The sequence below is a fragment of the Symsagittifera roscoffensis genome, chromosome 5, assembly GCF_963678635.1.
Source record: "Symsagittifera roscoffensis chromosome 5, txSymRosc1.1, whole genome shotgun sequence".
Classification (NCBI taxonomy): domain Eukaryota; kingdom Metazoa; phylum Xenacoelomorpha; order Acoela; family Convolutidae; genus Symsagittifera; species Symsagittifera roscoffensis.
This window is the reverse complement of record NC_087066.1, coordinates 42,355,388-42,383,107: the sequence shown is the minus strand read 5'-3', so window position 1 is coordinate 42,383,107 and position 27,720 is coordinate 42,355,388. Positions and strand designations below refer to the sequence as shown.

At 37.3% G+C, this 27,720-nt stretch overlaps 2 protein-coding genes across 4 annotated transcripts; one reads left to right on the top strand and one right to left on the bottom strand.

The window, feature by feature from the left end:
* Nucleotides 1-1,155: 1,155 nt before the first annotated feature.
* LOC134846919 (serine/threonine-protein kinase 16-like) lies at nucleotides 1,156-27,720 on the bottom strand. 3 transcript variants are annotated; one of them, XM_063864354.1, is made up of 8 exons: nucleotides 27,630-27,720; nucleotides 27,405-27,560; nucleotides 6,861-6,933; nucleotides 6,283-6,367; nucleotides 2,963-3,144; nucleotides 2,733-2,828; nucleotides 1,927-2,051; nucleotides 1,156-1,601 (listed from the first exon to the last, which is right to left on the bottom strand). In XM_063864354.1, exons 2-8 carry the CDS (start codon nucleotides 27,536-27,538, stop codon nucleotides 1,376-1,378), a joined length of 921 nt encoding a protein of 306 aa, XP_063720424.1. In that variant the 5' UTR covers nucleotides 27,539-27,560; nucleotides 27,630-27,720; the 3' UTR covers nucleotides 1,156-1,375. The 3 variants fall into 3 exon arrangements, with proteins under 3 accessions (XP_063720424.1, XP_063720423.1, XP_063720425.1); XM_063864353.1 differs by having other exon boundaries at nucleotides 27,405-27,561; nucleotides 27,635-27,720; XM_063864355.1 differs by lacking the exons at nucleotides 27,405-27,560; nucleotides 27,630-27,720 and adding an exon at nucleotides 10,597-10,716.
* On the top strand, nucleotides 10,819-14,480 carry LOC134846918 (uncharacterized). Its single transcript, XM_063864352.1, has 4 exons — nucleotides 10,819-11,474; nucleotides 11,699-12,188; nucleotides 12,495-12,942; nucleotides 13,305-14,480. Exons 1-4 carry the CDS (start codon nucleotides 11,138-11,140, stop codon nucleotides 14,364-14,366), a joined length of 2,337 nt encoding a protein of 778 aa, XP_063720422.1. The 5' UTR covers nucleotides 10,819-11,137; the 3' UTR covers nucleotides 14,367-14,480.

Sequence of the window (27,720 nt, the reverse complement as noted above, 5' to 3'; positions counted from 1 at the left end):
TTTTTCTCAAATTGGGTTAAGCTTAGACAAAAAAAGGGATTAAAAGTTAGAATTTCACCAGAATTAATATGGTGCATTTTTTTCCGAATTGCTTAACCAAAATTTTTACCCCAAAAATAGGTCATTTTGGCTTTTTTTATTAATCAAGAATTGCGCTACAACTTTCAAATTAATTGGTGAGAAAATTCTAGAAATAAAATTTCCGAAAATTTTTATAAAAGAATAAATTTTTGGTTGTTGATAGCCAAAAAACGTCATAACTACTATAAACAAATTAAAATCTTTGGCGAAGGAAAATTTCAAAACCTTCACTCAAAATTTTGTTGGGCTGTTTAAGAGCCTTTTTTGATATAACTTCCTCATCAATTAAATTAATCGTTTCAGCGCAATTCTTGATTAAATAGAAAAAACCCAAATGACCAAAATGTGGGGTAAAATTTTGCTTAAGAATTACGTTTTTTCCAGAAATTATTGCTAAAGGAATTTTTTCCCAAAGGAACTGCTCATACAACCTAAAAAAAGCACTGTGTAAATCTGCTTCAAAATTTGATAAACATTTGTGGTACTCGGCATCGAGAGGAGCGAAAAAACATTTCTCATGGATGTTGATTTGTTGACGCTGATAAGACCACGGTTCGCACTGATTTCGTCCGGATTAACGTGGACTTATTTCAGTACAAAACATGTCTTTGCGTCGTTAATCTATTTACAATTTCAATTTATGTAAAGACGTAAAGAGCGGAGATATTAATCTTGGACTACTGCGCGTCAGCTTATTATGTCAGCTGTTTCTAAAACTGACTTCTCGTGTAAAAATGGAGCATTTTTAGCGTGATAAGAAAGTACAACTACTCGAATATTACGAAAAATCCGTTTCGGGACCTACCCACACCCGAAACGACCTTCGTCGTTTCCAGAAAGGACGTTAATCTGCATCAATTGAGCAGAATTAATCTCTTGAACTTGTATTGGTTTTTCAAATAATTATCAGTAGCTTGAATTTCAGCCATCAAATGATTTGCGGTTTCTGTTGGACAAGCTAACAGAAAGAGTCTATGGTCCGATTTGATCAAACTTGCTAAAAAATATCCGTTTCCACTTTTTCGACATCAACCATTGGTTACAGCGAACATACTTGTCAATCAACAAATAAAATGATCACATGGCGACATTTTATTGAAACATAGTTTTGATTTAAAATATATATTTAATAAATATAATTTTTGCAGTATGAAATTCTTGCAGATTATCAGAATAGAAGCAAGAAATATGTCGCAAACCCAAAATTTACATAAAACAGCCATAAAAAAACTTACAAACTTGCTAAATTTAAAAACAAGCTGAGCAACATTTCAAGTTTTTCACTGCATTTAATTCAAACTATATCTCCTTTTTCAAACGAGACAAACTCAGTTCTTTCCACGATGACTTTACTACTACCTTGTCCGTTAGAATTTGATATGTTTTCGCCACTGTTGCGCGTGCTTTTGATCTGTTCTTGATGTGACCTGATCTGTTGTAAGACTGTTGCCGCGCAAGGCCTATTCGACGGCTCTACTGCCATTAGAACGAAGATGAGGTCGTTTAAGAAAGCCGGGAATCTGAACAAACCAAACAAGTTGTGATGAGTTAATAACTAATAGCACGAGCGGAGTCCCCACCCTTTCCTTCAACATTTCGGTCACCTCGCTACCCGCCACTCAAAGATGGTTTCCCGTTTGATACTATTTCACTGCTAACATTAGGCCGTAAACGAAATCTATTTTGTGTTACAAACACTAAAATTTGTGTCACAAGCACCAATATTTATTATTTTAAAAAACTCGCATGAGAAAATAGGATCTTCACAGAATTAAGCTCCAAAAACTATGCTGGTCGACCACTGAAAATACGTTCAGCAGACTTGGATCAGAACAGCGAACGTACTCTGACTCTTTGGGTATTCTGACATTGCATCCCATGGCCGCCAGAGCCACACTGTCTCCCCTTGTGAAGCACTTCTCGAATGGGTTTTCAAAATACATCAGAGCAAACAGAATGCACCCCAGACTCTGAAACAAAAGAATGCAGGGTTTAGCAGATGGAAAACTGGTTCAGAGGTCTTATATCAAACAGTTTCTATCACGCTAAGCTATGAATTAGCATGTGCCGGAACAATTTAAAATTTGGTTCCGACCCCTCAAAGTGGCGAATAAACATGTTTTCAAGAGTATTATTTACCTACGCAAAATCAAAACTCCCGAAGGAACGTTGTAAAAGGTCCAGAAAAATGATCCGCCTGCATAAAAATAGACATTTCATTTTGTCAAGCAAAGAGCCGTAAGACTGTTCCCGAAAACCTTTTTGCAACAAAACTGAGATCAACGCACTCAATTTGTATTCGTTGAATTACAAAATTGTAATAAAAAAATGGTTGCCCGGCAACAAATTTTTCATGTTTAAAAAATGGTTGTCTATTTTGGATTACATGCGAACACAACTTTCGTCTTTCAGAGAACGTTTGCCGATAATTCATAAGCAAACTATATATATCTCAGAAATAGAAACAGTCTGAATACAGAGCGTCTAACATTAGAAATGGTCTAAGATGAACGTGTTTTAATAAAAAGAGCCAACTTTAAATTTTTATAAAAGCAAGCGTAAGCAGAGGGGGGAAATTTTGCCTGCCACTTAAGAAAAGAGCACAGATAATAGATGACTAATGTAAACAGAAAAATATGGCTTTCGCTTACCCATATATCAATGGCAGTGTCGATAACTGACCCCACTTCGACGTTGAACAACTCAGGGGCTCTGTACAATATACTGCACTTTTCAGCTGCGTCATCCTAAGTACAATTTCTGGTTAGACAGACTATAAAATAGACCAATCAGCTATGGTTAAAACAACGAAAACTAGCTGTTACAATCTTTTTGTAACAGTTAGTCACCGCTGTATTCGTGTCTCAAATTAGTAGGTCACCTGAATGGTCATGGCCTGTGTCCGATTTGTGACATGTATTGGTGCAGTGGTCATGGACCCGAAGTCCATGATCACAGGTCCACTGTCCTTGCCGGTCATGAGGATGTTGGCACACTTCAGGTCTCTGTGACATATCGCTCCACTCTCGTGCCTGTGGAGGTAGTCCACGCCACTGCAGATGCCTAAACATTGCAGTTTGGGTGCTCTAGTTTTTCATTTGAGGAACAAGAACAGTTGAGCAAAATGCTGCTTTTGCACCATTGCTTTTCATTCTCTATGTAAATGATTATGAAAAAAAAAACAGAAACAAGAATTTAGCGCAATTTGCTGATGAGCGAAAAATTTTATCTGTAGGAAATTCAAGGTTGAAATTAGGAAAACCGATGCTGAAAATACTATAGAAAGTACATGAATATTTATAGAAAACAATCTTGTTTTCAATGTCGATAACATAGCCAATCGAAGATTGGAAAAGAGTAATTAACGCAAGTAATCATTAAAAAGACATTGACTTCCTTGAAAAAATTTCAACTTTCGAACTTCAAGGACCAAACTATATGCCCTTTAAGCTCTTGAAATTTCTAAAACGATTTATGATTGGCGCTTTTTTGATAACGTCAAGCCAACTTGAGAAAACCGGATCAACAAGCAAAGTTTTTATTCCGCTGGAAATCTAAAAACTAAATTCCACTTTCGAAACTAGAAATTGTTCACGTTTTTTTTTGCGCCATTTCAACGTTTGTATTTGGAGAGTTTTATTTACGTCATTTTCAGCAGATTAATTTCAACTAGTAATTAACGCACCTCCGGTACCTCGAAAATTTTCGACAACTCATGAAAACCGCATATATTGGAAACAACATCTGCAAATTTTTAGTGTACTCTGACTGCACCCAATTACAGGGTTGGTAACTTCAAACTTTTCTAATTCCCACTATGAAAAACCATCATCTCGAAAACTTAATAGGCCTCTGGAGAAAATGGAGGCCAGATCTGCAACCACTAAGAGTCCCTGAGAGCACCCTATAACGCTGACAATAAGGTTGCCTTAATCAAGTTGGCAGTTTCAAATTTTGTGAATTTCTTGGTAGATAAATTCTCTAAGAAATTTTGAAAAAATCAAATAAATGTAACATCTCGGAAACTAAAAGCATTTGAGCAGTCGCATGTGGCAAGATTTTTAACTCCTTCTGAGAGTACCCTGACAGCACTCAACTACAAAGTTAAGAATTTCAAATTTTGAAATAATAATTAATTCAAGTTTTCTGATAACTTTTGAAGAAATCACAAAAAACGTCATATCTCGAAAACTACAAGGATTTGAGCAGTCATATTTGGAGGCAAGACTCGCAATCCTTGATAGTACTCTGACAATACCCAACTACAGGTTGGGAACTTTAAGTTTTGTATGTTATTTTGTAATTTGAGTTTTCTGAAAATTTTTGAAAAAATCATAAAAATCGTCTTATCTCGTTAACTAAAAGTATTTGGGCATTCAAAATTGGAGGCCAAACTCGCAACCCCTTGGGGAACCCGGGCAACATCCCAATATTGGGCTGCTTATTTTACACTCGGTGCAACAACCACTAAAATCAAATTGGAAAATCGAAAAAAAATTCTTAACCATTGCAATATACGATATAGCTTAAACGTGCAAAATTCTTCCGTTAAACATGCAAAAATTATACGTTGAAAAAGCTCAAACATGGCGAGATGGTGAAGCCCGCATTTAAATATATAAGATTGAACTCAAAAAGTGCATATATTCCTAATTTCATTCATGTATGAATGCACATCTGTAGTTATTAGAGCATTTTAAGACTTTTTCCTGAAAAACAAAGAAACCACTAACACCTTTATAAGAGTCTTCACTACGTTCATTTCTCTTAAAAACAGAACTCAATGATTGGGAGAAAAAACAGTTACGGAAACATTATCTATATAAACAAAAACATCTCCAGAAACCGCATTTCCGCTACTAGCACTCCAGTTTCATAATAACAGAGTCAACAGGCAAATTTACTGGGGAATAAAAATGTACTAGCTCCGTAAAACAACAAATCATCCACGAGATTTATATCTCAAGTCTGAAATTTACCAACTGAACTATGCAGGACCCAACTTAGCCCAACTAAAATGTTTAATGTGGCAAAAAACTTCAAGATACAGTAAAATGAAATGGGGGTGTATTATGAATATGTGTGCAAAAAACAATCGCACAAAATAAAGCGAAAAAAAATAAACAAAAATAAGCAATCGCACAAAATAAAGCAAAAAAAGAAGCGAAAATAAGCGACAAATAAGCGAAAAAAATTTGTGCATTCGAAATAATAAGCCGACAGAATTAAAGCCGCTATCTAGTCAGCTGAAAATCAACAAAACAATATGTACTGCCCACGTAGAATCCACGAAAGCTATTTATGTACTAAATTCAAGGTGGCATACACAAAATGGAAACTAAAACGAGAGCTTAATCGACTTTCAAAAGACGAAAAACCAGCAAAAAATATCGAAAATCTATCATTAAACACAACTAATCGATCAAAATGGCAGAAAAAACTTGGCAAAAACACGCATAAACAAAATAAAGCAAAATTGGCATCGGACGAAAACTTACAGGGTGGTAACAAAGCTAAAAATACCTGAGCAGAAACCCATCAAGTAGAAAAAAATTCAACAAGATTTGAAAATATTGAAAAAAATTGTAAGTCCCCATTCCCCTCAACACACACAAGCACACAAAAAACATTTTGAGCTTATCAAATATGAGGCCATTAAGATGGGCTGAAGCCTATTAAGCCGAAAAAAAAAGATAAAAAACTAAATTTTAACAAATCGAGTTGGTAAAACTACAATGAACATAAAGAGACACTTTTGATTGGGAAGGATATCTAAATTGCTAAAATGCTCAAAATACATATGTAGTTTCAAACAGAGGACCAGGAGATGAATAAGTCCAGAAGAGTCCTGTGTACAAAGTTATTTATGGGAAAAAACCTAGGACCCGATTGCAATACATTTGCTGATCGGAAGGGTAATTAGTGTTGATTTATTCGGTTTTATGTTAATTTGTAACTGTATACAAGCAGTTTATATATGAATGTCGATTTGACCAAGTGGATAACATGTTTGTGAAAAAAGTATATTTTACGCAACGAAAAATTCAAATGAGCGAGACCACATTCATAATCAAAATAATTTTTCTCTAAAATTTTACATGATAGAATTTTACATGAGTGATAGAATAAGGACGCACAAAAATCGTCAGTAAATGTGCTTAACCTTCAATGATTGTACCAAAATGAGCACATTAGGATTACCTGCAAATAGTTTGAGGACCTTCAGGTGTGAGAGTCTGGTGCCATGTATCTGGTTCGCCTTCAAGGCATCTTCTAAAGATCCATTCTAAATAATCAAACTCAACAGCTCAAAACAGATCAACAGTGATACAGATACACATTAGAAAACTTTTCAAAAGGGGGATTTGTTTCAAGATCCAAAATTTGCATTTGCTCAAGTGTTTAATTCTGTAGTGGGGATTCGTTACAAGGAACCATAAGGAGGGGGGGGGGAGTTAACCAAATCCCTCTTTCGGTTGACATAACTGCAGGATAATATTTGCCTTCAGTAAAATGAACAATCCAAATAACCGATTACGAGATATGTTCATTTTCATTTCGATTCCAACTAAAAAAAATAGTGGTCCTTACTATCAAGTCAGAGCCTCGGACACTTTGGAAAACCGTCGACAACCGTATATCCGTTCTACATTGATTCCGAAACGTGGGAACGAACTGTCGTTCAAACGTTCGAGGGCAGATCGCTCATTTTTTTTCAATTTCAGAAAACATGTGAGGGACTTTTGAGTTGATTGCATCTCTCAAAGAAGAACAGTTACCTTGAAAAAAGGCAGCACCAGAAAATACTCCGCTTGAGACGAGGAGGGATTGATCACTGTTGAGTCCACTAACCTAATCAACGAGACAATTCACTATTATACAGGGGCGGATTTAAAGGGGACGCGCCTTCCCTCAGGGATTCGACCCCCTACCGACCCAAAGGGTCCCCCTTTGAACTATTTTGAGATATCCAATTGTGGGTGACCGACCTTAAAATTTTTCTTGAAAAACAAAACAAAATCAGCAAGACCTATATAAGAGTCGTCACTACGTTCATTTCTCTTAAATAATACCTGAAATAACGATTTCCTCATATGGTTCCTATCTAATATGCACATAAACTAAAAACTACTACAAATAGTTTTTCTTAAATTTTGAAGAAAATGATAGTCAGCTGGCGCGAATACCATTTTTGTCGCACATAATCTTTCACGAAAGATCCATCAAACAGAAATGTCAATTTTACTGCTCCAATTAAACCGTATCATTTACCAGATGATTCAATACTGAGCTGAGATTGCGTAATCGAGTAATGCCGATTCAACGTAGAGTATACACACACGCGCAGCGGAACTTCGCACCACTTGCAATACAACAAACATTTAAAAAAAAACATAAATCGAAAAGAATGAACAACTTTTAAAAACGTCATATAAGTTTAATGTCTCGATAGAAGTTAATTTCAGGCAAATATGCCAGACACTTGACTTTCAAATCAGCAAAAACGGAACAAAACTTACAAAAAGAAACAAATCAGACTATCTTTGAGCAGACAAGTTGAGCAAAAAAAAAAAACGATTTTATAAAAAAAAAGTTTTAAGTCCACCTTAAACAGCAATGGACAACACTTGCAAATGCAATTACCATGAAAACTGTTTACTACACAAGAAAAATCAATGATGTGGCAATTAAGCCGACAATCTTTGAGCAGACACCAACTAAACCGAAAAAAAGAGGGATTTTATGATTTTTTTGAATCTATTTTTTTATCTTTCAAGTCTCTCCCTGAAATCAGAATGAACAACACTTTCACTAGCAACTACAATGAAAACTGTCGACAGCACAAGCCAAATACTCTGTGGCAATTTGGCCGACAAAACTTGAGCGAACAAAAGAAAAACCATTAATAGATTTCTCTGATATTTTTTGCCAATTTCTTTGCTACCAAAAACACCAAGTCCGGCCACGACTCGAACCCCAGACTTAAGGGTACAAAGGCAATTGTTTTACCTCGAAGCCAAGGGGGAAACAACTTGGAAGATATTAAGAGAAGAGAAGTGAAAAGAAGTCAGCAAGTGATTTAACTGATTTTGTTACACTATTTGTTAACTAGAAAAAAAGTATAATCCAGTTTAAAACAGCTTGCTTATCGCACGCGTGATGATGAAACTAATTACTCCGAAAAAAATCTTTCAACGTTAACTGCGTAAACTTAGACAGACAAAACTTTCCAGCACAGAAGCTTTCCAGATCTTTGATCTTTCATGCAACTTTTTCCCGATCCATCATGCAATGACCTCCTACACAAAACTCAATTCGTAAGTCTAACTTCTTATCTAACAATCGCTACTATCTTATATTGAACAGACTTCCTTAGAAAATCAATTGACTATAACAAACTCATTGCAAAATCTCTCCAACGCATTCGACTATTGATCATGGATTCTTACAAAAAAATTTCTTACAAGATGTTAAATTTTTCGGAACTCAGACACATACACAAATTTTTCATAAGCAACGGCCAGCAAAAAAAATTGTGCATGGTTTTGTATTACAGAGATTCTCACTTAATCAAGGGGTCATGCAGGGTAGTGTATTGTGATCCCATTTTTTTCAATTTATATAAAAATGACCTTAATAAACAATTGGTCGTTATAAAAAATTGAGAAACCATTCCTGTACCATACCAGACTGTACAACATGGCAAAGACACAATGGTATTTTCTAAACAACAAGATGATAATCTTCCACTACATTAACTGGAAGTATTCTGCAAAAAATCCGAAAGTTTCGAATCCCTCTATCGTAAATTGGATACAAAAAAAGCCTGAAAAATTATGCTCAGTTGAAAATCTGCAACAAAAACGAAAAAAAAAATAAATAAATTACTAAATGAAAATTTCATGAAAAGTTTTTGATATTCTAAGGAGAAGATTAGATGAGCTAAGTAATACAAACGTGTGGAATTGATAAAATCGATAGGTCAATACAACTACTCCAAATGAAACAAGAATATTAGTCACGAATGTGTTCGTGATAAGTCACCTACACTATCCAGCCATTCGTTTGAACGGAACTGGTACAATTTTGAGCTTACTCATGAACGCGCTCGTGATAAGTCACTTACAATATCCAGCCATTCGTTTAAAAGGAAATATAAGTTTGAGCTTATCACTTCAAAAACAATTGAATTGCGCTATGAACACTTGAAATTAGAAATTCAAAATCCAATAACTGCTAGCTAATGAAAAATCAGTTATGCAAATTGTCAAATTAAAAAAAAAATTAAAAAAAAGCCATTATTTGTTGAAAGATATAATGATCAAAACAAGGAAAAAAAAATTGCGGAAAATCACTAACAGTATAGAAAAGCATTGAACACAATATATCCTCAGATGACTTTTGACTTAAAGAAAAAAGAAAGGAAGGTTTAAAACTAATTCATATCATTAGTTAATGAAAAATACACCATTAACTATGGTAAGCTTTCATGGGGAAAATTTAAATTTACTTAATGTTTCGGTCGATTTTCATGATGATAATTCAAAATTTCATTACTCATGACCCTAATACCAAACTAAGGCTCTTTTCCAGTTCCCCCCCCCCTTTTCAAAATACCGAGTTTTATTTTTGTTTTCACGTGTTATTACGGCTAAATGCGTGATGTTACGCTGTAAAGTATGAAGAACAAATCTGTTCACAGTTGTCGATTTGTTCACCACGCCAAATTTCATTGCATTATGACAACATTAATTAAGCTTTTCAAAATTGAATTTGAAAGGGGGGGGGGAAACTGGAAAAGAGCCCAAACTAATTATACATGTAGAGGTGAAGTTAACATACACGTGCCTTTTGAATAACTTTTTAAATTGAAAATAAAGTTTATATTTTAAGGATTCTCAGCTCACTGTCTTCAAACTTAATTACCAACGTAGCAATTGTTGACCAAGAGGCGAAGCTTCGCTTCGCAACCACTAGCGAGAATACGACAAGAAGCAGCTATTAAGTGCAATCTCAGATTCAATCTGCGACCTAGTGATTATGAGTCTCACGCACTCAGCAGTCAGCCACGGACGCTAAATGACCTACCGTAGAATGCCCTCCCCAAGCATGTATTAAATCTGAAAACTGATTCCGTATAAGATATTCATTTCATGATATCGCGCAAATAAAACTGATTTCGAGATTTTTGTATGCTGGATTGTATTTGATTGCTAATAATTGCCTAGATTAATGTTTCAATTAGTAAAACGCTTAATTTTGAAATAATCTAGGCTATTGTCGAAATTAGATCCAGAAAAAAATCCATACCCCCTTATTTGATTTGGGGAAAATTGTACGGTTGATACTCCAATGCTACAGATTGGGATTATAGCAAAAGTGACGCCAAATAAGTGAACACTTTTAATTGCGAGTTAGGTTTGAAAAAAAGGTTCTTACTAATACACTACGCTTTGTCAGCTCGCAAGTGTAAAAAGAAAACGCAATAATACCTTTACGCACTTCTAGACTTACCCTAAGTAGTACATTTTCTACCTTGAAATAGTTTTAAGATCTACGTCATTCGGCTCCACCTTCTCGTCTTTTGGTGACCAATACTTTACCATTTGACTATAACGTCAATGAGAAGCTGCATATATAACAGGATATGACGTCAATATTATGCAAACCAACCAAAATGCAGCACACCGAATTCGCTCCTATTCAAATAGCTACTACAAATATACCACAAATATTCACATTTACTTTCACATTTTGCAGTAACACAGGCCTTTACGGTTACGTAGCAATATCTTTATGTACGTCAGAGCTAGAACATAACATCACAGTAATACGAGTTTAGAGCTTAAAACTGCATTCGAATCCAATCAAAAAACTCAACAGTCTAAGTTGCAACTGAAATTTAACAACCGAGTAATAATTATTTATTGCTTACTTAAACATTGACCATTCATCATTTTGTTGCATACTTCGAATCGCAGTGTTTGAAAACTGTGCTTTAGCCAAAAATTCAAACTATCACGTGAAACGAGATCCAAAAACTACCGAAACCGAAATGGATACTAGCCAACCCGAAGACATCCCTCAGCACTTTCTGTGCCCCATAACTCTCGCTGTTATGAACGACCCGGTGATTGACAACGACGGCGTCAGCTACGAACGCCAGGCGATCTCCGAATGGCTTAACGCCGGAAACTCAACCTCGCCTACCACCGGGAAGGAACTGACTGTCAACGATCTTCGACCGAACAGGGCATTACGAGAGGCAATTGAGAAGCACCTTGGAGTGGAAGGAATGGTACATTCGCCTCCTCGCAGCACGGAGAGCATGCCTGAAAGTGGATCTGCTTCGCAACCACAGACAACTTTGACCGGAATGGTAATTGATCAAGGTGAATACAATAATTTGTAATCTAGAAATTTCACTTTTCAGAAAAATTTTTCAGAAAAAAACTACCATTATTATTTTCATCGTAAATCCGACCAATAGTAGTCTTTACAAAAATGTTTTTTTTATCAATCATCCAGTCATAAGAGGTCCTAGGAAGAATCGATTGAAACATTTATCCGAGGATCGATTCACGTCATTCTTTCCTAATCGATCCTCATGTTCCAGCATCCAGCTCCCAAGTGTCTGTGGAACTTGACTTCAACATGAAATACGACGGACATAACATGCTCATCTCCATCGAGCCTCCCGAATCAACACAGTGCGTTAGGAGCTCTATCTGCTGTGTTGTTGACGTCTCTGGATCTATGGGAACCGAAGCCACAATTCAAAACGAGAAGGGCGAAACTGAGACGTTTGGATTGTCAGTTCTCGACGTCACTAAACATGCGTTGAAGACCATCGTCAAAAGTCTCACCCCTCAAGATGAATTCTCATTGGTCACTTTTTGCAGCACAGTTTCAGTCGAGTTGGAACCGAGACTTATGACGCCAGCTGCAGTTGAAAATACTTTGGAGAGGATTGACGGGCTGTGTGAACACGACATGACTAATTTGTGGGGAGGACTGAAGAAAGGGTTAGAACTTCTGACTGAAAGCAGACCAAAGACCGACAACGTGGCACTGTTTCTCTTAACAGACGGACTGCCAAACATTGGGTTCGTTCAATTATTACTTAATGTTTTTTTTTTTTTAAATTTTATTAATGTTGTGGCGCATCGGTAGTGATGGTGCCCAGCAATCACATGATTGCGACTTAAAATCGCACGTGCGCTGTAATTTACAAGGTGAGCTCTTGCAATATCGCCATAGCTTAGTTAACATTAAATAAATAACCTACGGGTTAGGCCTCGGGCTGGTTAACAAAAAAAAGTAGTCAAATTCTGATGACCAGCGGGCAAAGCATTACTTTTGTGCGAATTCTAAGTTTTTGCACGGTGTGCTGATTTTTCAATTCGTTTTAGACCAGCAAAGGGCGAGTCTAAGACCCTTGAAGACTTCAAAAAGAACAACAAAGGTCTGCCCGGTCGCATCCACACTTTCGGCTTCGGATACAGCATGAACAGTGTCATGCTCTCGGAAGTTTCCTCAATTGGAGGCGGACTTTATTCCTTCATTCCCGACTGCTCATTTGTCGGAACTGTCTTCGTGAATGCTGTTGCAAACCATATTACTACTGCGGCTTATAACTTGACTCTCGAGGTCAACGGAAAAAACGTGGTAATTGAGAAGGGCGATCACTTGGCCTACGGTCCGCAAGCCGATGATAAGAGTCTTGCGATTTCGTTCGGATCGATTCAATTCGGCCAGACTAAGGACGTCGTGTTTCCACTCAAGAAAGTCAAAGGTTTGCTGGGTCAAAGTAAGCCTTCATTGGATGTAACATTGAAATACTACACTGGAGGAAATAAGGTTGGTTTGGGAAATCTGTAATTAATATGAAATTATAAAAAGAATTCCATTTAAGCTGTGGTTAAAAATTTAGTGGATCTACTAAAAAGCCCCAACCCACTATGATATATACTAAATAATCACCACCCATCCCTCTTTAAATATAAACAGTAAATCAGCACTTTATCTTTCTACTGCGAGTTCTAATTTTGCTGCATTCCGATTTGAGAGGGGAGGGAGATTTTTAAGTAGATCCGATTTTGGTACTAAATTGTCTTGATGGACATTCGTTTTTCAGTGAACTTTATGTGAAAACTAAGCAAATTAAATGCGATACAGCAAAAAAATATGTTTAATGTCGATTCCATTGACTTTTATTGCAGAAAACGTTGGAAAAGAGCTACGACTGGGACAGACAACTTGAACAGAGCGAAGATATCCAGTACCAAAGAATGCGCCTCGCACTTGTCAAGGGTATCCAAGACGTCCTAGACGTCAGCGGGCTCACGTTCCAGAGCCATAATTTCACTGCACGGGAGCTGAATAACAAGGGCCGCAAAAGACTTGGAACTCTTGAGAAGCGACTGAAGGAGCTCGTGGATAAGAATGAGCCAAGGTCAACTGACCTTCTGAAAGACTTGACAGGACAGATAGCGGAGGCCTTTTCCAAAGACGAGTGGTTCTTCAGATGGGGCGCCCATTTCTGCCTGTCAATCACACTGGCTCATTTGCACCAGATCTGCAACAACTTCAAGGACCCCGGAGTCCAACACTACAGCAGTGAGCTTTTCAGCGAAACGCGCGATAAACTGGATGAAATTTTCATCACGCTTCCAGCTCCCAAACCTTCTGCTAGAACCAGCTACGGAGGATCCAACTACAGGGCAGCACCTGTAAACATGAGTTCATTTATGAACTTTAATTCGGGTTGCTTTCTGGGCTCCAGCTTGGTCCATATGGCTGGTCAAAAATTCCGAAGGGCTGACCAGATAAAGAAAGGTGACAAAGTATTCACAGGCGCCGGTCTAATTGATGAGGTAGAATGCGTGTTAAAGACTTGTTACGACGACGACGAACCTCAACTTCTGTATCGAATTAATGAGAACCTCGTCGCCACTGCTTGGCACCCTGTAAAAAACGAGGCCGGTCAATGGACATTTCCAGCTGAATCGAGCTCAGCGAAGGCCATCACAGTCTACACAGAAGGCGTGTACACTTTCCTGCTCAAAAACAGAGGTACTATTTTACTCGGTGACACTGAATGCGCAACTCTTGCTCATGGTCTGCAAGGTGAAGTGATTGAACACGAGTTTCTGGGAACTGAGATTGTGGCAGCTGATTTGAAACGATTCGATCAGTTCCAATCTGGACTGGTAGAAGTGACACAAGAAGCGTTCCAGAGGAATCCAGATACCGGAAGAATCAATGCTATCAGGATGAATTAATTCATCCGCTTCAAAGACAAATCGCTTCCTAAGATGTATTTTTGCCACAAGTAATACTATTAATAAACTTTCATCTCAATTTTCGAGAAAATTACAGAGCGCAGATATCAACGTTTTTAAATTCAACGCATAAAAAAATAAGGATAGCTGGTTACTGTGCAAGCAGCACAGAATGTTCCAACTATAGCCTTTAAAAACAAAAACAATTTTTTTTTCAAATGTGTGTATCTTCTGCGAGGATCTGACACAAACTATAAAATAGGCATTTTTGACAGTCATAGTATTATAGGCAAAACGGACAAAAATTTTTGTTGAAAAATGACAAAAAACAAAGAAATCAAAAAAAAAATTATTGAATTTTTTTTTTTGAAGTTTTTGGTTCCCAAATGGCGCTAAAAACTCCAAAAACTAATTTAACGTGCTTGAAAACACGTTTTCAGGGCCTAAATTAAGCATAATTAGGCTGTTGTAAGCCTGCTCGCTCACTTTATTCGCTCAAAATAGAAATAAAAATCAAAAATTTCATACCAGTTTTTCTCAATGAGAATTTTTTTTTTATTTTAAAATCTCCTTCGAATCACGACTAAAAGGGCTTCAATTTGGTATAACCATTCCAATGATTATTTGTGGTACCTGATTTTGCGTTGAAAACAAAAAAAACTAAAACACACCCGAATACTAAGTTCCTCGACATTTTGCAAATGGTCGGGACAAAAACAATTTTTATTTCAGTAAACAGCAAATTTGATACAAAACGAGCAAAGTGGAGAGCAGCTAGCAAAGTGGGTGGCTAAACAAATCAAACATAGCCTAAAATATCCTAAAAAAAATCGTAAACGATTCCTGGAAAACATGACAAAACGATCCTTCCAATTTGTATGATTGCTCATTTCGGTAAATTTGTCTTTTGGTTTTCATTGGCGACTTCATGCCAGAAATCGCTTACTTCAAAATATACGCAACATTGAAAAACAATGGATCATATGCGTCAAACATATACGCTATTACCGCTTCTCAAATGACGGCAACACACCTAATAGCTGAACTCTGATACTGCAGACCTCAAATGCAACTTTATGACGCCATCGCCACCAACTCCAAACAAGCTTAAAGTCTACTTGACTTAAAAAAGCCTGCTGCTGAAAAAAAGCCTTCTGCTGAGCTAGAAAAACCAAAATGGCATACTTATGAGTTGGGATAGAGTAATTTCAGATAAGGTGCACCGTCTGCTCGTCACGCTATCTTATTTTCGGCCGGATAGATTCGTGCAAATTCTTAGTCTAATACCGATCTTAATTTTACTATTATATCTCTTAGTCTCAATAGATCTAGAGTATACTGGTTTGTTACGAGTCGGTCTCTTGGAGAAAGCAACTAGGTTGTAAGTTAAATTCAAAATGCTCTGGTGCTGAAATTACAAGTAATTTCAGCACTTACAAATAAGTGGGTTGTTAGTTTGATGGAGTGTGATCGGTTAGTCTTTAATAATTTAAAGGGATAAAATATCTAATTTATAACCAATAATAATATATAGTTTGGATCAGGTTCCACTTAGCTAAACTCAACGACATTTTCAAAATTTGATATCGGCTAAAACCTTGTATACGCCACTACTTGCATTTCTAAAAATTAGTGGCTAAGCTTAAATTTGAGGTAACTGTTTTATCATTTTTAAGATAATGTTGTGATGAATATGTTGAAATACTTTTTCTGAAGCCAATCGCGGTTTCCCTACCAAATCAAGAGAGTTACCGTTCATGCAGGGGAGCTTAAGCACCTGTTCTTTCGGTTGAAATCTTTATCTAAAATTTAGCAGATCCTTTTGGAGAAAACGGACAAGTCCAAAAGTGGGTCAAGGTTACCTTGGTCCCATGACTGTAGTACACAGAGAAGCTAATTTTTGCTTAAATAAATGGCTAAATTTTTCAAAAAAGGGGCAAACCTTCCCCCTACGCCCAGTTTAAAAAATAAATGACCATTCTCAGATTGAATTGGGATTCCCAGATTAAGCCGATTGAAAGATTCTCAAAACCGGGTTTCTCGATTGAAACCGAACACTTAACCTAATAATTGGCAGTATACTTCGAGAAAAATTAGAAAAATAATTTCCAAAAACTGTCAAAAAATCAAAAATTAGACTTTTCTGCGAATCGCACTTTTTTGTGTAGAATCATTTGGGCGTGGCCGCTGGACAGAATAAATTCACACAATCTGGTTGAACGCAAAAACTCAAAAATAATTCAAAATTCGAGACATAAAACCAAGTATTGAATTTTCCGAGGGCCATAACTTTTGCCTAAAACAATTGGTCGTAGTGAATATGTATCGGAGCTTTCCACAACCTGTTGTTTTGATTGAACGCATCATCTCAAAAAGACTCTTCCGAGGGCCATGAACTTTTGTGGAAAAATGTGGGGGCTAGCCGTTTATGCAACGGAGCTTCCCAAAACCCATTGAATCCAGATTTATAAATATAGGAGGTAATTTATTGAGAAAATGAAAAAATCCAACCAAAAATATGGGTAAAATCTTCCCCACAGACACTTTTGAAAGCTATAGACAGTAGGGTGAAGTGAAGAGACCAACAAATTCTACAGGCGCACAGAGGAGTAGGCGGTCTTTGCATTTACACAATTTTTTTGAAATTCGGTAGAGTAGTTTTCTACTGAATTAACATTTATGCAAAAATGAAACAACACAATATAATTTGTCGAAACAACACAATATAATTGACAAAGCCGGTACAACATCAGCCGAAATCATTTAGTAAAAAAAACATTAAAAACAAAAAAAATAATTCAAAATCAGACTTGGTAAAATGACAATTTACAGAGCTTTCCAATGTTATGCCGACTTAACAGAAGCAGACATATAATAAGCCGACAATTTTTTGCAAGGAAGAATATCCTGTTTGAAAAAAAGTCCTGGTCAGATTAGAACCCAGGACCTTTGCAGTCCCAGGCGTATTCGTTGCCTCCAGACTAAGCGTACCAGAGATGCGTACAAATTTGAACTCATTATGAACCAAGATACCAAGTGATTCTGTTAAGCACGTTGTTCATCCGAAGTCTATTCCGATTTGATAAGGCTTTCTAATCGCAAGCGTAATGAATTTCAAAAATACTTCAATAGTGTTCGACCTTCTAAAAGCGTGCACAACGATCCTTTATGGACGGTGATAAAGCCTGTTATAACCAAGAAAGAGAATAACTTTTCAATCACTATTTCCATTCCCTCTACAGCAATAATCAGTAAGAGCCAAAAATTGACACCGACAGCGGCAATGAGACCCTTTTCAGTCACTTCCCTTTTGACGTCGAGAAAGTAAGATTTTGTATATAAAAAAACGTAAATAAGTCGAAAGGCCCCGATAGAATGGGCAAGAATCTCAAGTTCCGTCTGAAAGTCACTGCTTTTTTTTTCACCACCATAGTCAACAAACAGCGTTTCCCCTCTAAATGGAAGACAGGTGAAATAGAACCAATTCAAAGAGAACGACAAACAACTTACCTCGAACAACGACCTACAAGTCTTATTATTGCTTGGGAAAAACTTTGACCAGATGTATTTGGCGGTTCGACCGATGCTGCATTCACTACTCGCAACATGGTTTCTTTCAAACAACAATCAACCTGATACGCCATCTGCATGAAATGTATCTACTCTTTGACAAGAACAAACAGTCTGAATCGCTGTACCTTGACTTTGAAAAAGCCTTCGATGAATTCAACCAACAAAAACTCGTCGAAAAGGTGGGGTTATTCAAGTTCGATGAGCCTTGCCTTGGACTGCGCAAAAGCTACTTGAGCAGCAGGTTCAACAGGTTCGTATCGGAAATTGCATCTTCACGAACTTTCAATAATTAATGAGGTTCCTCAGGGCTCTTTACTCGGCCCGCTAATGTTCAACATGCATGTAAATGACCAAACAACGACTGCAATGTCCATCTGCCACGCCGATGGCTACAAAGTTGTCTCAGACAAGGCTATGACGCTGAATTTAAATGCTAACAAAAATGGAATTTATGCTCAATTTGGTCTTTATATGAGCAAAAGCAAGTTCTCCAGTTGAAACGCAACACATCTGTTTTCATGACAAACAACATACCGAAAACAGACTCCATGAAAGATCTCAAACAAAAAAATGAACAAACTTGAACTGCAATCACAAGCCAAATCCAGATCCGCCACATCTTTGAAAGCCTTCTTAGCTCGCAAATAGCCCAGCAGTCAATAAAAAAAGAATGCCTATAGAGGCTACGAAGTGCCAATAATTAGCTATCGCGCGTCCTTGTGCAAATCGTCCAAGTTCGACCTAGCAGCAATCGAGAAAGGGCGGCGCCGAGCAAGTAGTTGAATCCTGGGCACAAATGAGCTCTATACAAAGCTCGATTGGGAAATGGCAATTTGGACCATTATCGCCATATCACGAGATGCAGGTGGTGCTACTTTTTGCTGAATTATTACCTCAAAAACTGATATTGACTGGTCAAACCTTGTTCAGGTTGCCAGAACTGGTGAAACAACATCCCATGCAGATCCTATTTATGCCAGCAAGTGCTTCTGTCTGCATAAATGTGGTCCAGATTTTTGACAAAAAGCCAGCTACCTTACAAATCTTTGAATCGTTATCAAAACCAAGATATCGTTATTTCGATGAAATGCGAGGAAATACTCACGAGAATCTATTGGCAATACTTCATGGAGAAATGGATCGACAGTTTCACCTGCACGTTATGTCGTGACTGCACAAACTTCATTAACTGTGTCATGCTAAATTTTTGAGATACCAAAAAAACTGACCGTGTCTTGGAAGCTACTCCAATGAATAATTAATCAAATCCATCATTAGCATTATGATTACGTACTTATTAACGCGTTATTTGAACAATTAGCTTTACTCAATTCAATTTCGAATGATTTATGAATCGGCATAAATTTCCGCCTGCGCTACATACAAGTTATTATATAAACTGCTAAATAGCCCGAATTATTTATCCAAAATAGCCCAACATTCATATCTCCTTAACTTCACTAAAAAAGATCACAGGCAAAAAATCAATTTCACTGCGAGCTAAAGGAATCAATTTATGCAAAATTAAGAAAGATCTCAGACAAAAACATGAACAAACTTGAATTGCACTCACAAGCCAAATCCAGATGCGCCACATCTTTGAAAGCCTTCTTAGCTCGCAAATAGATCAACAGTCAAAAAAAGAATGCCTATAGAGGCTACGAAGTGCCATTAATTAGCAAGGGGCGTCCTTGTGCAAATCCTCCAAGTTCGACCCAGCAGCTATTGAGAAGGTGCAGCACCGAGCAAGTAGTTGAATCCTGGGCACAAATGAGCTCTATAGAAAGCCCGATAGGAGAAATGGCAATTTTGACCATTATCGCAACCTCACGACATGCAGGTGGTGCTACTTTTTGCTGATTATACCTCAAAAACTGATACTGACTAGTCAAAATTTGTTCAGATTGCCGAAACTGGTGAAACAACATCCCATGCAGAACCTATTTACGCCAGCAAGTGCTTCTGTCTGCATTAATGTGATTCAAATTTTTGACAAAAAGCCAGCTACTTTTCAAATCTTTGAATCGTTATCAAAATCATGATATGGTTATTTCCATGAAATGCGAGGAAATACTCACGAGAATCTATTGGCATTACTTCATGGAGAAATGGATCGACAGTCTCACCTGCAGGTTATGTCGTGACTGCACAAACTTCATATACTGTGCCATGCTAAATTTTTGAGATTCCAAAAGAACTGACCGTGTCTTGGAAGCTACTCCAATGAATAATAATTCAAATCCATCATTACCATTACGATTACGTATGTATTAACGCGTTATTTAAACAATTAGCTTTACTCAATTCAATTTCGAATTATTTATGAGTCGGCATAAATTTCCGCCTGCGCTACATACAAGTTAATATATAAACTGTTAAATAGCCCGAATTATTTATCCAAAATAGTCCAACATTCATATCTCCTTAACTTCATTAAAAAAGATCAAAGGCACAAAATCGATTTCACTGCGAGCTAAAGGAATCAATTGATGCAGAAGTGAAAAAAAAGCTTTCAAACGCTTCTCAAAAAAGTAAAAATAAAAAACCTATCCCATACATTTTCATAAGACATCATTTTATCGAACAGGAAAATTTTGGCCGTCGAAACAACGCAATATAATTGACTAAGCCAGTACAACATCAGCCGAAATCATTTAGTCGAAAAAAAAAATATTAAAAAAACAAAATAATTTAAAATCAGACTTGGTAAAATGACAATTTACAGAGCTTTCCATTGTTATGCCGACTTAAAATAAGCAGACATATAATAAGCCGACAATTTTTTGCAAGGAAGAAAATCCTGTTTAAAAAAATAGGTCCTGGTCAGATTAGAACCCAGGAACTTTCCAGTCCCAGGCGTATTCGTTGCCTCCAGACTAAGCGTACTAGAGACGCGTAGAAATTTGAATTCATTATGAACCAAGACACCAAGTGATTGTGTTAAACATGTTGTTTATCCGAAGTATATTCCGATTTGATAACGGTTTCTAATCGCAAGCGTAATCAATTTCAGAAAAACTTGAATAGTGTTCGACCTTCTAAAAACGTGCACAGCCTGTTATAAACAAGAAAAAGCCGAAATTTTCAATCACTATTGCCATTCCGTCTACAGCAATAATCAGTAAGAGCCAAAAATTGACACCGACAGCGACAATCAGACACTTTTCAGTCACTTCCCCATTGACGTCGAGAAAGTAAGAATTTATATATTGAAAAAAAAAAGGAATTAAGTCGAAAGGCCCCGATAGAATGGGCAAGAATCTCAAGTTCTGTCTGAAAGTCACTGCTTTTATTTTTCACCACCATAGTCAACAAACAGCGTTTCACCTCCAAATGGAAGACAGGTGAAATATAACCAAATCAAAGAGAACGACAAACAACTTACCTCGAACAACGACCTACAAGTCTTATTATTGCTTAGGAAATTTAACTTTGACCAGATGTATTTGGCGGTTCGACCGATGCTGCATTCACTACTTGCAACATGGTTTCCTTCAAACAACAACCAACCTGATACGGTATCTACATGAAATGTATCTACTCTTTGACAAGATCAAACACTCTGAATCGCTGTACCTTGACTTTGAAAAAGCATTTGATGAAGTCAACGAACAAAAACTCGTCGAAAAGGTGGGTTATTCAAGTTCGATGACCCTTGCCTTGGACTGCGCAAAAGCTACTTGAGCAGCAGGTTCAACAGGTTCGTATCGAAATTGCATCTCCACGAATTTTCAATAATTAATGGGGTTCCTCAGGGCTCTTTACTCGGCCCGCTAATGTTCATCATGCATGTAAATGACCAAACAACGAATTCAATGTCCAGCTGCTACGCCGATGGCTACAAAGTTGTCTCAGACAAGGCTATGACGCTGAATTTAAATGCTAACAAAAAATGGAACTTATGCTCAAATTGGTCTTTTTATGAGCAAAAGCAAGTTCTCCAGATGAAACGCAACACATCTGTTTTCATGACAAATAACATACCGAAAACAGACTCCATGAAAGATCTCAAACAAAAACATGAACAAACTTGAACTGCACTCACAAGCCAAATCCAGATCCGCCACATCTTGGAAAGCCTTCTTAGCTCGCAAATTGCTCAGCAGTCAATAAAAAAAGAACGCCTATAGAGGCTACGAAGTGCCAATAATTAGCTATCGCGCGTCCTTGTGCAAATCGTCCAAGTTCGACCTAGCAGCAATTGAGAAATGGCGGCGCCGAGCAAGTAGTTGAATCCTGGGCACAAATGAGCTCTATACAAAGCTCGATTGGAGAAATGGCAATTTGGACCATTATCGCCATATCACGAGAAGCAGGTGGTGCTACTTTTTGCTGAAATATTACCTCAAAAACTGATATTGACTAGTCAAACCTTGTTCAGATTGCCTAAACTGGTGAAACAACATCCCATGCAGAACCTATTTATGCCAGCAAGTGCTTCTATCTGCATAAATGTGGTCCAGATTTTTGACAAAACGCCAGCTACCTAACAAATCTTTGAATCGTTATCAAAATCAAGATATCGTTATTTCGATGAAATGCGGGGAAAAACTCACGAGAATCTATTGGCATTACTTCATGGAGAAAAAGATTGACAGTTTCACCTGCAGGTTATGTCCTGACTGCACAAACTTCATATACTGTGCCATGCTAAATTTTTGAGATACCAAAAAAACTGACCGGGTCTTGGAAGCTACTCCAATGAATAAGAATTCAAATACATCATTACAATATGATTACTTATGTATTAACGCGTTATTTGAACAATTAGCTTTACTCAATTCAATTTCGAAAGATTTATGAGTCGGCATAAATTTCCGCCTGCGCTACATACACGTTAATATAAACTGCTAAATAGCCCGAATTAATTATCCAAAATAGTCTCACATTCAAATTTCCTACCTTCACTAAAATAGATCACATGCAAAAAATCGATTTCACTTCGAGCTAAAGGAATCAATTTATGCAAAAGTGAAAAAAAAACACTTTCAAACGCTTCTCAAAAAAGTTTTAAAAAAAACCTATCCCATACATTTTCATAAGAACACATTTTATCGAACAGGAAAACTTTGGCCGTCGAAACAACACAATATAATTGACTAAGCCGGTACAACATCAGCCGAAACCATTTGGTCGATAAAAAAAACATTCAAAGAAACAAATTAATTCAAAATCAGACTTGGTAAAATGACAATTTACAGAGCTTTCCATTGTTATGCCGACTTAACATAAGCAGACATATAGTAGGCCGACATATTTTTGCAAGGAAGATTATCCTGTTTGAAAAAAAAGTCCTGGTCAGATCAGAACCCAGGACCTTTGCAGTCCCAGGCGTATTCGTTCCCTCCAGACTAAGCGTACCAGAGATGCGTAGAAACTTGAGTTCATAATGAACCAAGATACCAATTGATCTGTTAAACATGTTGTTCATGCGAAGTCTTTTCAGAATTGATAACGCTTTCTAATCGCAAGCATAACGATATTCAAAAAAACTTGAATCGTGTTCGACCTTCTAAAAGCGTGCAGTGAACCTTTATGGACGGTGATAAAGCCTGTTATAACCAAGAAAAAGCCGAACTTTTTAATCACTATTTCCATTCCGTCTACAGCAATAATCAGTAAGAGCCAAAAATTAACAACGACAGCGACAATGAGACACTTTTCAGTCACTTCCCTTTTGACGTCGAGAAAGTAAGAATTTATGTATTAAAAAAAACGGAATTAAGTCGAAAGGCCCCGATAGAATGGGCAAGAATCTCAAGTTCTGTCTGAAAGTCACAGCTTTTATTTTTCACCACCCTAGTCAACAAACAGCGTTTCCCCTCCAAATGGAAGACAGGTGAAATAGAACCAAATCAAAGAGAACGACAAACAACTTACCTCGAACAACGACCTACAAGTCTTATTATTGCTTGGGAAATTTAACTTTGACCAGATGTATTTGGCGGTTCGACCGATGCTGCATTCACTACTCGCAACACGGTTTCCTTCAAACAACAACCAACCTAATACGCTATCTGCATGAAATGTATCTACTCTTTGACAATCAGAAACACTCCGAATCGCTGTACCTTGACTTCGAAAAAGCATTCGATGAAGTCAACCTACAAAAACTCGTCGAAAAGGTGAGTTATTCAAGTTCGATGAGCCTTGCCTTGGACTGCGCAAAAGCTACTTGAGCAGCAGGTTCAACAGGTTCGTATCGGAAATTGCATCTCCACGAACTTTCAATAATTAATGGGGTTCCTCAGGGCTCTTTACTTGGCCCGCTAATGTTCATCATGCATGTAAATGACCAAACAACGACTGCAATGTCCATTTGCTACGCCGATGGCCACAAAGTTGTCTCAGACAAGGCTATGACGCTGAATTTAAATGCTAACGAAAATGGAACTTATGCTCAATTTGGTCTTTATATGAGCAAAAGCAAGTTCTCCAGTTGAAACGCAACACATCTGTTTTCATGACAAACAACATACCGAAAACAGACGCCATGAAAGATCTCAAACAAAAACATGAACAAACTTGAACTGCACTCACAAGCCAAATCCAGATCCGCCACATCTTTGAAAGCCTTCTTAGCTCGCAAATAGTTCAGCAGTCAATAAAAAAAGAATGCCTATAGAGGCTACGAAGTGCCAATAATTAGCTATCGCGCGTCCTTCTGCAAATCCTCCAAGTTCGACCTAGCAGCAATTGAGAAAGGGTGGCGCCGAGCAAGTAGTTGAATCCTGGGCACAAATGAGCTCTATACAAAGCTCGATTGGAGAAATGGCAATTCGGACCATTATCGCCATATCACGAGATGCAGGTGGTGCTACTTTTTGCTGAAATGTTACCTCAAAAACTGATATTGACTAGTCAAACCTTGTTCAGATTGCCTAAACTGGTGAAACAACATCCCATGCAGAACCTATTTATGCCAGCAAGTGCTTCTATCTGCATAAATGTGGTCCAGATTTTTGAAAAAAACGCCAGCTACCTAACAAATCTTTGAATCGTTATCAAAATCAAGATATCGTTATTTCGATGAAATGCGGGGAAAAACTCACGAGAATCTATTGGCATTACTTCATGGAGAAAAAGATTGACAGTTTCACCTGCAGGTTATGTCCCGACTGCACAAACTTCATATACTGTGCTATGCTAAACTTTTGAGATACCAAAAAAACTGACCGGGTCTTGGAAGCTACTCCACTGAATAAGAATTCAAATCCATCATTACAATATGATTACGTATGTACTAACGAGTTGTTTGAACAATTAGCTTTACTCAATTCAATTTCGAATGATTTAGGAGTCGGCATAAATGTCCACCTGCGCTACATACACGTTAAATAAACTGCTAAATAGCCCGAATTAATTATCCAAAATAGTCCCACATTCAAATCTGCTTAGCTTCACTAAAAAAGATCACAGGCAAAAAATTGATTTCACTGCGAGCTAAAGGAATCAATTAATGAAAAAGTGAAAAAAAAACTTTCAAACGCTTCTCAAAAAAGTTTTAAAAAAACCTATCCCATACATTTTCATAAGAACACATTATATCGAACAGGAAAACTTTTGCCGCCGAAACAACACAATATGATTGACTAAGCCGGTACAACATCAGCCGAAACCATTTAGTCGAAAAAAAACATTAAAAGAAACAAAATAATTCAAAATCAGACTTGGTAAAATGACAGAGCTTTCTATTGTTATGCCGACTTAACATAAGCAGACATATATTTTTGCAAGGAAGATTATCCTGTTTGAAAAAAAAGTCCTGGTCAGATTAGAACCCAGGACCTTTGCAGTCCCAGGCGTATTCGTTGCCTCCAGACTAAGCGTACCAGAGATGCGTAGAAACGTGAGTTCATTATGAACCAAGATACCAATTGATCTGTTAAACACGTTGTTTATCCGAAGTCTTTTCAGATTTGATAACGCTTTCTAATCGCAAGCATAACGATATTCAAGAAAACTTGAATAGTGTTCGACCTTCTAAAAGCGTGCACAGTGAACCTTTATGGACGGTGATAAAGCTTGTTATAACCAAGAAAAAGCCGAACTTTCCAATCACTATTTCCATTCCGTCTACAGCAATAATCAGTAAGAGCCAAAAATTGACACCGACAGCGACAATGAGACACTTTTCAGTCACTTCCCTTTTGACGTCGAGAAAGTAAGAAATTATATATAAAAAACGGAAATAAGTCGAAAGGCCCCGATAGAATGGGCAAGAATCTCAAGTTCCTTCTGAAAGTCACTGCTTTTATTTTTCACCACCATAGTCAACAAACAGCGTTTCCCCTCCAAATGGAAGACAGGTGAAATAGAACCAAATCAAAGAGAACGACAAAGAACTTACCTCGAACAACGACCTACAAGTCTTATTATTGCTTGGGAAATTTAACTTTGACCAGATGTATTTGGCGGTTCGACCGATGCTGCATTCACTACTCGCAACATGTTTTCCTTCAAACAACAACCATTAATTAGTTCCTTCAAACAAAGTGCCATTAATTAGCTATCGCGCGTCCTTGTGCAAATCTTCCAAGTTCGACCCAGCAGCTATTGAGAAGGTGCAGCACCGAGCAAGTAGTTGAATCCTGGGCACAAATGAGCTCTTTACAAAGCCCGATTGGAGAAATGGCAATTTTGACCATTATCGCCATATCACGAGATGCAGGTGGTGCTACTTTTTGCTGAATTATTACTTCAAAAACTGATATTGACTGGTCAAAAAAATTTATTCAGATTGCCGAAACTGGTGAAACAACATCCCATGCAGAACCTATTTATGCCAGCAAGTGCTTCTGTCTGCATAAATGTGGTTCAGATTTTTGACAAAAGCCAAATACCTTACAAATCTTTGAATCGTTACCAAAATCAAGACATCGTTATTTCGAAGAAATGCGAGGAAATACTCACGAGAATCTATTGACACTACTCCATGGAGAAATGCATCGACAGTTTAACCTGCATGTTATGTCGTGACTGCACAAACTTCATTAACTGTGCCATGCTAAATTTTTGAGATACCAAAAAAACTGACCGGGTCTTGGAAGCTACTCCAATGAATAATAATTCAAATCCATCATTACCATTATGACTACGTATGTATTAACGCGTTATTTGAACAATTAGCTTTACTCAATTCAATTTCGAATGATTTATGAGTCGGCATAAATTTCCGCCTGGGCTACATACACGTTAATATAAACTGCTAAATAGCCCGAATTAATTATCCAAAATAGTCCCACATTCAAATCTACTTAACTTCACTAAAAAAGATCACAGGCAAAAAATCGATTTCACTGCGAGCTTAAGGAATCAATAATGTTCAAATGGTACAGAAATACCGTCAGAAATTGATCGCTGAATTTTGTTTGGAGAAAGAACCACCGAGCACAAATATTCCGTCAATTTCTTCAAAACCCGAACCAATTACTCAAAAACACGATAAAAAATAGAAGAGCTAACTTGATTAAGTTGGGGTGATTTATCAACCGATGAAATTTGACCTCCTCTAAAACTGCTTTTTCATCTTCGACGGTTCGGGTCAAGATTCGTTTTACTGCGTACAACTTCTTTTCCCTGCTTGACTTATCTACCATCAAATCTACGACACTGAAGCCCCTGAAACACAGAACTCAACCTTACTTTCTATTCCTCGAACAACAAAAAGCAACAACAATCGAAAATTACTTTCCCTTCTGCAATTCGGTTTACATTCTCGAAAGTTTTTCCGTGGATAGAGAAGCTTTCTTTCGTACAGAAACAGCCCATGCATTAATCT

What these genes read in the sequence shown, in the direction of transcription:
- LOC134846918 (XM_063864352.1), top strand. Translation starts at nt 11,138, where the DNA reads ATGGATACTAGCCAACCCGAAGACATCCCTCAGCACTTTCTGTGCCCC. An exon ending in CGGAATGGTAATTGATCAAG is followed by an intron (nt 11,475 to 11,698) that starts GTGAATACAATA and finishes CTCATGTTCCAG; the next exon opens with CATCCAGCTCCCAAGTGTCT. An exon ending in GACGGACTGCCAAACATTGG is followed by an intron (nt 12,189 to 12,494) that starts GTTCGTTCAATT and finishes AATTCGTTTTAG; the next exon opens with ACCAGCAAAGGGCGAGTCTA.
- LOC134846919 (XM_063864353.1), bottom strand. Translation starts at nt 27,710, where the DNA reads ATGGGCTGTTTCTGTACGAAAGAAAGCTTCTCTATCCACGGAAAAACT. An exon ending in TGGTGCTGCCTTTTTTCAAG is followed by an intron (nt 6,368 to 6,860) that starts GTAACTGTTCTT and finishes TTGATTATTTAG; the next exon opens with AATGGATCTTTAGAAGATGC. An exon ending in ACACTGCCATTGATATATGG is followed by an intron (nt 2,052 to 2,732) that starts GTAAGCGAAAGC and finishes CTTTTGTTTCAG; the next exon opens with AGTCTGGGGTGCATTCTGTT.